At 50.1% G+C, this 10,207-nt stretch overlaps 1 protein-coding gene across 3 annotated transcripts in view; it reads right to left on the bottom strand.

The window, feature by feature from the left end:
• Positions 1-5,003: 5,003 nt before the first annotated feature.
• GDPD5 (glycerophosphodiester phosphodiesterase domain containing 5) overlaps positions 5,004-10,207 on the bottom strand; it is a 106,154-nt gene continuing 100,950 nt past the window's right edge. For all 3 annotated transcript variants that reach the window (XM_032095211.1, XM_032095189.1, XM_032095199.1), the window contains 2 exons: positions 8,564-8,676; positions 5,004-7,236 (listed from right to left, as the gene is read on the bottom strand). In XM_032095211.1, coding sequence (XP_031951102.1) covers positions 7,121-7,236; positions 8,564-8,676 — 229 coding nt within the window. In that variant the 3' untranslated portion in view covers positions 5,004-7,120. The remainder of the gene's footprint in view (positions 7,237-8,563; positions 8,677-10,207) is intronic.

Raw genomic sequence — 10,207 nt, 5'->3', positions numbered from 1 at the left:
TCCTCTGAGGAACAGCTCCCCTAAAGCTGCCCCTTTGTGCCAGCAGCACTCCCTGCACAAGGGGGTCAGAGTTGTCTTTCTGCTCAATGCAAAGTTTGTCACAGGAGGATTCTGGCTGAGATTGATCAGATCTGAGATTTGTCATATCTAAGCTAAGCCTCTGGTCTGCCAGTGACACCGTGTGCCAGGTTTCCTTCCCTTCAGTGTCCAGCTGGGAACGGCCACAGCAGCACCTCTTTTCCTCACAGTGAGAATAAGCACCTCTCTTGAGGGAGAGAAGGTTGTGAAGTGCAGAAATCTGATAGCAGAACCAAGAGGTTCATTTCAAAAGGAAAAAAAAACTAAAAGAAGGAATTAAAAAGGTGCTTACAGTAAACATCCAAGGAAAATGCCCAAGTTCTCCCTCATCCTATCTCCTCCAGGCTTCTTTCCCAGCCTCCCGGCAGCCAGGTTTTCCCTGCTGCACCGAAGGCAGCAGTGCAGCTCCAGGCAATGCAGATGGAATGATTGTGAATTGTGTTCCCATCAATAGACTCCTGATTAGCAATTTTTCTTCCATTCATGCCTGCAGTGATTAAGAAACATCCAACTGTTTCTTTCCTTTTTTTAGGAAGAAACCTTTTTTAATCATTTTTTTCCTCTTCTGCTGGAAAACGAGGAGTCTGGGTTGGCCTGAGCTCTGCTGTGGCCACACAAGGAGCCGGAGGGGCTGTGAATGCAGCCCTGAGCGTCTCCTGTGCCTTCCTTGGGGATCCCTGCAGGACAATTCCTGGGTTTATCTCCCTGCTCGGAGGCTGGGCTGGGGCTGAGCTGCTCAGCATCTCCAAAGCTCAGCTCCTGGTGGATGGGTTCTGCCATTCTCTAGACTAGTGGCAGCTTTAGTTCCACAGCCCAGGCTCTCCCATTTAGTGGGGAGCTGCTGCCCCTCTAAATATATTTGCTAAGGCAGGTTTTGAGTGGTTGTGTCAACACTCCCGTGGTACCAAACCCTCTTCTAACACCCCCTTTTCACTGCCAGCGAGTCAGGGATGACTTTATTCCCGGCCACGGTCTGTGTGTGTGGCTGACAAAATTCCAGCCTCCACATGGACACTGATACAGAACTTTTTCACTTATTTATGGATTTTTAGCAAAAAAGAAGAAATTCTTGCTCATTGGTTCTAGATTACATAATTCTCTTTCAATATTCTATCCTCTATTGGTTATTATTTCTCACTTCTCATGCTAATTAGTCTGTATTTTTAGTATCTTTTTCCTCCACTTTCCAAGACATCTACTGAGTCTTTTTTAGCCTCTCCTTTATCTTCTGCTTTCTGCAAAATGTCCTTGTGGTCCATAAATTCTGCGTTCCAGATGTCCAACCTCACCAATCCATCTTCCTCTCACAGGCTTTGTTCATCAGAGCACATCAGAGTTAGTTTATCAAAAGTCAAAGTTTCAGTCATTTTCCCCAGCCGTGTTCCCACAAAAGTAGCTTATGACAACTTTGCTGAGATTAATCTAAGAATAACACCCTGTTTATAATTTATATATGTGCTGGTTATGATTAATTAAAACAAGGATTTTAAAGGGTAATTAAAACCATTACCTCCAATTATTTAAAAGCTCTCTCGTTTCCGGCACGCTCAGACCTCCCGCGTTGTGTCAGCTCAGGACTCCAGAGGTGGCACAGGAGCTGCCAGCAGATCGCAGCCTGGGATTCTCCTCCCCTGTTCCTGCGCATCCGCAGCTCACAGAGCCAGGGTGCCACCAGGAGCACCGACGTGGAACCGCCTCTGCCAGAGCAGACAGGGAATTCCAAAGGGCGCAGAGCTGCTGGGCACACCCAGCCCCTTTCCCAGGGAATTGCAGGACACAAACACAAGCCAGGCCCCGCTTTGCCTGAGGGCGCGGCGGGTCCCCGTGGGCTGAGCTGCAGCCAGTGCCTCTGTGTCCACCGGCTTTCCTCTGCAAAATGGGGAACTTAACCCCAGGACTGGGATGCACAAACGGGTCACAGTGAAATCAGGAATTTCCCTAAGCCCCAAGCCAGACAAAATCCCCCACCATGCTGGAGAAAAGGTGTATTTGTTGGAATGTATCTCACACAACCTAAAGATCTTCTGGTGTTTTGTCTTTCAAGGAGAAAATGAAGCTGTTTGCCCTCTGCACTGGAGGGACCTGCACACCCCAGTCCCAGGCAGGTGAACACCACCTCACTTCAGCAGGGTAGATTTATTTGTGCTCCCTGTGAAGTCTGAGTGGGAAGAGCTTTCCCCAGCCACAGGCGGGCAAACTGAGCTACCAGTGTCCTTTGATTTTGGTTTACTCCTGTTCAAATCGAGGCTGTCGGGGATGCACTGAGCCTTCTGCCTTCTGTGGTGTTTCCCAGCTCCTGTCTCGATGGTCTGACAGCAGTTTTCACAGGAACTGGTGCAAAACCTCCTCATTCCCTTAAATCCATTGCTGCTTCTGGAAGGGCTCTTCTGCTGTCACCAAAACAAGAGAGCCACCAGCAAAGATGGCCGTGGTGGGTTTTATCACCCTGTGCTTGAGCACAGGGGTGTGTACCTGCATCTCTCAGCATTTCTGGGCGCTGTGCTAACAGTCCCTCCAGGCCCAAACTCAGATGAATTTCATTAGATCAGCAAAGTGACAAAGTGACACTGTCCCTTTGCACCTGCGCTTTTCAGAAACATGCACGATGTCCCAAGGATGTTCAGTCAATAACCTGCAGGTGAGGCTGGCTCTGGCTGCTTGGACAGTGATGGAGGAGTCTGAGGAAGAAAATGCTCCCTCAAAACCAGACACCAGAGGTGAGCAATGCAGCCCTCAGCTTGGGGGGACTGTTGTTACCTCCAAACGACGCCAGTTCCTTATGAGGCAGAGAAAAGCCCTTTCCCTCCTGAAAAGAAACATCATTAAACATGGGGACAGCCCTTCCTCACCTCTTCCAGATTTCCTTGCCTTCAGGACCGGAGAGCAGGAATCCAAGTTCAATCAATGTGCTGTGCCTCCCCAAAAAAATCTGTTCCAGAGTCCAGGCGTAACTGCAGGTATTGCTAGCAGGAGGATGTCTGGCAGGTTCAAGCTCTTCAGCCTAAATAAAACAGCCCTAACTCCCCCCACAACTGAATACAACTGCTCTGTGGGGCTTCCTTTTCATTCCTCTCCACTTCCTAACCACATTTTCCCTCTGCCCACCCTCTCACCCCAATCCTAAGCCTCCACACTGATGTTCCTGGCCTTCCCCTGCTCCTGCCCCAGCACAGCAGCATCGTTCTGGGCCACCTAGAGAAGCGATGCCAATAATTCTTTCCCTGCGCTGCCTGGAAATCCGGTCCTGAGCTCCCTGGGGCAGTGCAGAGAGCTGAGCCCACAGCTCCAATGTGTCTGTACCACGCTGGGGGAATCTTCCCACACTCAGCTGCTGCGACTTTTATCGCCACACTCTCTTTTTTATTATACCTTTAACAACAGCTCTGCCTCTGCCTTTTACACAGGAGACGGGCAAGGAAGGGCCATTTAAAAATCTCTTCATTACCAGCTGCTCATTTTCTTGTGTTTCGTGAGGGTTAGAGGGGGCAGAGGATTGGATTTCCTTATCTTTTCAAGTAACTGTTCTGTTACAGCACCATCTTTTTGATGGGAGCACCTGCTGGACGTTTTAAGGTTGGACACTGGGATGTGACAGTGAAAAAATGCGAGGTGCACCCAGCTGAGAAGGAAGGCGCACAGCCCCAGGGTGTGGTGTGCTCATGGAAGGCTGCGAGGCGGAGGGGAAATGGAGCATCTGTGTGTGTCCCGGCACATTCTTGTGTGCGAGAAGTGCGTCAGGCTCTGCGAGCATCTAAGTGTTGGTGCACAGCTCGAAAGGCCGTGCAGAGCACCACGGGCTGTGTGCAGTTTGCAGGCTGCAAAGGAAAGAAAATCGTCATTTGGTTGTGGAGTGAATACAGGTTTCCAAATACCAGGCGCAAGGTCTGAGCAAACGTTTTGTCCTCGTTTATCTCTCTGCAAGATGTAGCTGGAAACTTTTCAAGTGATCACTCCTAAGGGGGAAGGTCAGCGAAGCTTTCCGTGCTGGCACATTTTCCTTGTCGAGTTTTCAGCCGGGAGCAATTTGGTTTAGCTTCGCCCTCCGCGATTCCGGGAATGTTACGGTCCGTGTCGCCGAGAAGGGCAGTAGGCAGCGCAGCGGCGTGTTCGCTGTGGTTACAAGGGGACGCTGCAGACCAGCAGCGGATCTGTCTTTTAGTACCTTTTCTAAAGGTGGGAAGAGCTGCCGGAATGGGAAGGTTCGGAACTGAAACGCCCTCCATTCCCGCAGCGGCCGCTCATGCCGGGATGCGGCGGGAGCATCGCTCCGGGGGCTCGGGCCCGCTCCTGCCGGTGTCCGCCGGGCGCAGCGCGGGTCCCGGGCCCGCGGCACCGAGGCGGGATCGGGGCCCCGGGACCCCCCCACGGAGCCCCGCGGGCGCCGTCTGGCGGACACGGAGCGGCGGGGCCGAGCAGGGCCCTCCGGTGGGCAGCGGCGGAACGGCAGCGCCTTTCAGGGGTTAATTGGTTTGTTGCTATTATTTATTCACTTACGGTCACGCTGAGCTTCTCCGTGCGCACAGGAGATGACGGGTTTCTTGCCAAGGGCTCCAAGTGACCAGCTGAACCCATGTGACACCATCCCAAAGCACCCTAAATAATTTGGAGGCTTTTTTCCCAGCCTAGGCAGGGAATTCTTTTCTGAGAAAAACTCCAAATTAGAAGATAGAGGCTCTGAGGGGAAGAGAGGGGTTCTGCGTTAAATTAAAAGCGCACTGGGAAAAGGAAATACCTGGAACATCTCATTCTCTCCCAGCCTGGCTTTTGTGTGATTTGCTCTGATTCCAACTGCTCCCAGGGCATTTTCAACCTGTGGGGTTAAAATGAGCTGCCAGGTGCTGAGAACAACAGAAAATAATGGGAGAACTCCCTGGATCGGGCGGTGGAGCCCCTGTGTAGTGCCATAACACAAAACAACGATAGACTGGCAGGGGAATACTGACAGTTTATTTCACAGAGCATTGCAGAGTTTATTTTGGTCTAGCTCTATTCTCATCAGAAAAGTATCATCCTCCTTTTTTTCCAAAAGAAAAAAAAAGGTAGCAAATATTCAGGACAGTAACAGTCAGTGCATTATGCATGAAATTTGGGTCTTGTCATAAAAAAAAGAAAAAAAGTTAATTGTGAAAACAATTCTTTGTTGGTTTGCTTTCAACACTTCCAAGCTTTTAAGCACTTAACCTCTCAATAAAGTCATCTCCAAGGATAAAATCAGAACATGCAGGTGATCAACAACAGATGCCGAGGTTTAACAACATCTCTCACTTGGCAATGACAATCCACCAGGAATGTTTCAATACAGCACCACATCAAAGGGAGAAGCAACTCAGTTCTCAAAATACCTTCAAATCCACCAAAATCTTGCAGTTCTGCAGAACAAGACACACTGTATTTCACAGACTGGGGAGTACCATGGAGAAGGAGAGTATTTGGGCAAGGTAAGAGGGAGCATGGACCAGGGCCTTGTTCCACATACATTCCTAAAAACCCAGGGAAGATGCAAAGGAATAAAGTCTGGATTTTACGTGGTGCTTTTTTAGGTGGTGGAGCACCAAAATGCACACTTTCATTATCAATGGGGTTTTTCACAGAGATAAGTCGGCCACTTTTGCCCCCAACTCTTACACACCAAGCCCTAAACTCCAGGGCTTCAAAATGCCACCGGATCTCAGCTGAAAAGGCCAGAGCAGTTCCAAAGCAAGAACAAACTGCTCAGGGCTGTTTCTCTCCTGCCTTTAGGTGTGGAATGTGATGTGTATCGGCATCCCCCAGACTGCCTTCTCCTCTCCTTTTTCAATTTATCTTTTTTTTACTTTTAACCTCTGCTCTAAGATTTTGGTTTAAAGCCTTTTGCATTGGAAACTTGCTGATGGGAGCTCCTGCCTTCAGAGCCCGTCAGCACTGGCTGCAAGACCATCGCTCCTTTGGAGGACATGAACCTGCAGCTGTAAAGATCCTGCTTTTACAGCAAGGAGCAAAGGTCTCCTTGCAGGAATACATCATATCCCGGGGTTGTTTTGCCTTCCTAACTATTTACAGTTTCTTCACCCACGGGCATCTCCTTGGCCCAGAGAGAGGGGAATCTCCCACTGCACCACCACCTCCTCTTCCAGAAGGGAAGCAAGGAGTGACTGCAAATGCCACTTGGAGTGGCAGGCACTTCAGCCAGATGCCAGGAGTGATGGTGCCCATGGCACTGCCTGTCTGTCACAAGCCATCTGGGCTCCCAGCAGAGCCCAGCTTGGGGAGAAGAGAGGAAAAAAAGGAGAAAAAAAAAAAATCCAAACCTGCTGCCAGCAGAGCCCAATCTACAGGAAATGCTCAGGATTTGCCTTCACAACTCTGGCAGGACATTCCAAGAAAGCCATTCCCCATCGAGCATCCAGGCTTTGGGGAAAGAGGATGGGACAAGGAGCAGGTGCCCGAGCGCCTGAGCCAGTGCAGGCCCTTCCCCGGCTCTGAACTTCAGCAGGGCGGAGCAGCGTCAATTCCTCTCCTCGGCAAGCCTCTCTTCTCCCAACAGCCTCCTGGTGCATCAGAGCTACACTTCCATTGCCCAGGAAAAGGGGAATGAGGGAAAACCAAAAGAAAATAAACCATAACAAAAGGAACACTTCACAAGAACATCACAACATTCAGCTACACAGTCGCTGCACCGGGGAAGGACTGGATTAGGGAAAGGCGGAGAAAGGGGACACACGTCCACCGTGTTGCTCCCAAAACCCCCCAAGGGGACTCAGGCTCTCACATCAAGATCCAAAGAACTTCAGCCATAAGGTTGAGGATTTAATGAACACAGTATTTCCACTCATGCCCTGGAAAGAATTACACTCAAAAAAAAAAAAGACAAAAAATTCATTTTTTCTACATATTTACAAAAATAAGCCCCCCAGCCTCACAACCAGGGAGGTGGAGCAGCCAGTGGTGGGGAGCGGGAGGGGGTTTCTGCCCGACCAGCAGTTCCTCGGAGGTTCCCATCCCGCAGGAAGCAGGAGAGCGCGGCTCTCGCTGCCAGAGCGTGCGCAGGGCCGGAGCAGAGTCCTCAGTTGAGCCGGAGTTTGGTGTCCCGGTGGTCCGTGGGTGTCACCATCTCGTTGGCGTAGCCATTCTCGGAGCAGAAGGACAGCTCGTCCGTGGTCTCCACACCGTTGCTGATCTCTGGGAAGGGCAGAGAAAGCAGGGATGTCACCGCAGGAGCATCCACCCTGGATGGAGAAACTGAGGTGCTGAGCAGCCCTGCAATCCCAGCACCTGGGGTCCATCAGATCCTACAGGGACTTAGGAACACTGCACTCATTTCCAACCACTTCTGAACAGGATCTGCCTCCAGTTTGGAGCTCCACATTTCAGCCCTTCACCGTGGTGCCACCACCAGAGGCACAGCTGGATCCCCCCCTACACCTGATGTCACTGTCACAGGCTGAGCAAGGCACCTGTGGGAGAGTGGTACCAAGTACTGAGCCAAATCCCTGCCCAAATGGCCATCCTGGAAAAGGACTGACTCCTTTAGTCCCTGGTTTCACTGGAAAAAACCTACACCCACTGATGTTTTAATGGCAAACATCCACCCTAGGCAAGAACAATTGTTCCAGAGGCACAAAACTTCAATCTCCACCCCCCACCTTAAGGATATTTTATGTCTGGGATGTTTTATGTCTGGGACACGTTAGGGAAGCTTAATTCTGCTGTGCCCAAGCTTTCCTTGTCTGGGTTCCCTGGATTTACACCCGATTTTCACCACCTCTGGCTGGCATTTCACACAATAAGCAAAGTTGCCTTTTTGCTGTGTCTGTGCCCAGTGCACTAAACCCTGATCCCTGCTGGGCATCTCCCGACCCTAAATACAAAAAAAAAGAAAACCCATAACAAAGCTCAGGGGGTGGAGGGATTATATTCACATTCCTTCAAAGGTGAGTTTTTCAGCTTCATGCACCACATTTAACCTTTTAAAGCTAAACATTTCCATCTTTGCTCACATTTTTGATATCTGTCTTAGAGGTGGCATGTGATGGACACGTTACAAATGTGTTCCAACAGAAATAAACTCCGGAAGGAGCACAAGGATATCAGGAACCCCTCAATCTCTAATGCCACTGAATTTCAGGTCTACCCCAAACTCATCACCGTATCTGTGGCCACATGTGCCATTATTAGTGGGTTTTATGGCTTTTGACAATGGAGAGTGGAGAAGATGTGGGACAGTGTAAGATGGGATAACTTGGGAAGCTAAATGCAGGACTTCTGAGCGTATCAGTGCTCAGACATGAACCAGTTTGGGATGGATCACAGAATGGTTTGGGTTGAAAAGGACCTTAAGGCTCACCTCATTCCAACCCCCATGAGCCTTGCCCATATCCCTCAAGTGCAATGCAGCAAGGTCAGCCCAGTCCCCTGACCCACAGCAGGAAAAGACTCCCAAATCAAGACCAGTTCCTCCCTCAGCAGGCTGACAGCTGAGGGAGGGACCCACCAGCCCCATTCCTACCTGAGAAGATCAGCTTCTCCTTCATGATCTTGACATCCTGGCTGGAGCGGCGGACAGCAGCACTGAGCATGATCTGCTCCGGGTTGTAGGTCCTGATGCTTCCCAGGCGCCACCTGCAAGACAGGAGCAGGATTTCAGGGACTGGTCTCTCCAGACACAGGAGCATCCTCTGTGCAAGAGGCCACCAAGTCCCTTTGCTCCCTTGCACCTACACAACCCCACATGGCAGGAGGATGCTCAGAGATCAGAGTGTTACCGCAGGAATCTTTAACCACCCTTAGCACCCAAATTCCACCTGGGAATTTGACCCATGCATTCACGTATCCATGAACTAATTTCCCCAAGAACTGCAGCTTTTCCACAGCCCTCTCCTGCTGTACAATGGAGACAGAGGTGTTTTAACTTTGAGAGGGAAGAAACAAGAGAACAAGGCAAGTAAAGAAACCACCACCTTTCCCTCACTGAGTGCCAGTCAGGCTTGTGAGAGAAGAGAGCTCAGAGACAATTTAAAGTCTCAAACCTGAGACACAGCAAGGAAATGGTCTCAGAGTGTGTCAGGAGAGGTTTAGATTGGGTATTAGGAAATATTCCTCCCCCAAAAGGGGCTGTCCAACCCCGGCACAGCTGCCCAGAGCCATCCAATCTTTGGAGGGATTTAACAGCCATGCGGATGTGGCACTTGGGGGCACTGAGAGCAGCCCTGTGGCAGACCCTCATTAGGAGGGGAAGATGGGCTGCTGGAATAGGGAAAACACGGCCTGGTGGGCTCAGCCAAGGCCCCTGTACCCAAGAGCCCACCACAATGGGATTATGTTTAGGCCAGGCTTTCATAGTCCACACCCCACTGACCCATCAGTAAATCCCACTCTCCCTGCCAGAGCCACGGATGCTCTAAAGCTATTTAATAAAGAAACAGCAGGGATTTAGGGTGGCTTATGAAGTTTCTGATCTGCTGGCACCATCTAGTGGCTCACCCACACAAGAGAAGGTGATCAAAACAATCACCTTCTCTTCAATTTCTAACCCCCCTACCCAGCAGATTTGAGGAGCTCACAAATCTTCAGCCTGGGTCTACAGCATGAGCCTGACAAATCAATATCCACAAAAGAGGTTCTGCAATTTTTTTCCCCCAGGTAAATCTAGCTGGTGTCAGTTTTGTGGACCCCCTTCCCAAATCCCAGTGGTTGACACTGGGTGACCATCAGGCTTTGACCAGGGTACAGATGAAGGCTACACAGAAAAGAAGGGGTGGGATGGCAACACGACACAACTCACAGACCCATGGACAGAAGCAATGAAGAGGAAGCACAAGGAGGCAAAGACATTTAAGTATAAAACAAAAATTAATTTTTTTTTTTTTTTTTTTTCTATCATCATCATCATCTAAACTGAGCCACTCTGACCTGGAACATATTTTTGGCCTTAGTGTCCCCTGCAGGCAGATCCCACTAAGGCCAATGTGATTGCAAGATCACACAGGATAAGACCCTCCTTAAACTCTAAATCAGGACCAAAACACATCGGTACAACAATGAGCCTTTTCTTTGCCCACCACACCAGGCTTTTCAGCATCAAGTCACTCTGTGGCCAAAGGCGACCTCTTGCCCACAGATCCCAGCCATTCCATGGAGGACACGGGTCATT

Source organism: Corvus moneduloides, chromosome 2 (genome assembly GCF_009650955.1).
Source record: "Corvus moneduloides isolate bCorMon1 chromosome 2, bCorMon1.pri, whole genome shotgun sequence".
In the NCBI taxonomy this organism is placed as follows: Eukaryota; Metazoa; Chordata; class Aves; order Passeriformes; family Corvidae; genus Corvus; species Corvus moneduloides.
The sequence above is the reverse complement of the archived record's forward strand: the minus strand, read 5'-3'. Positions and strand labels throughout refer to the sequence as shown.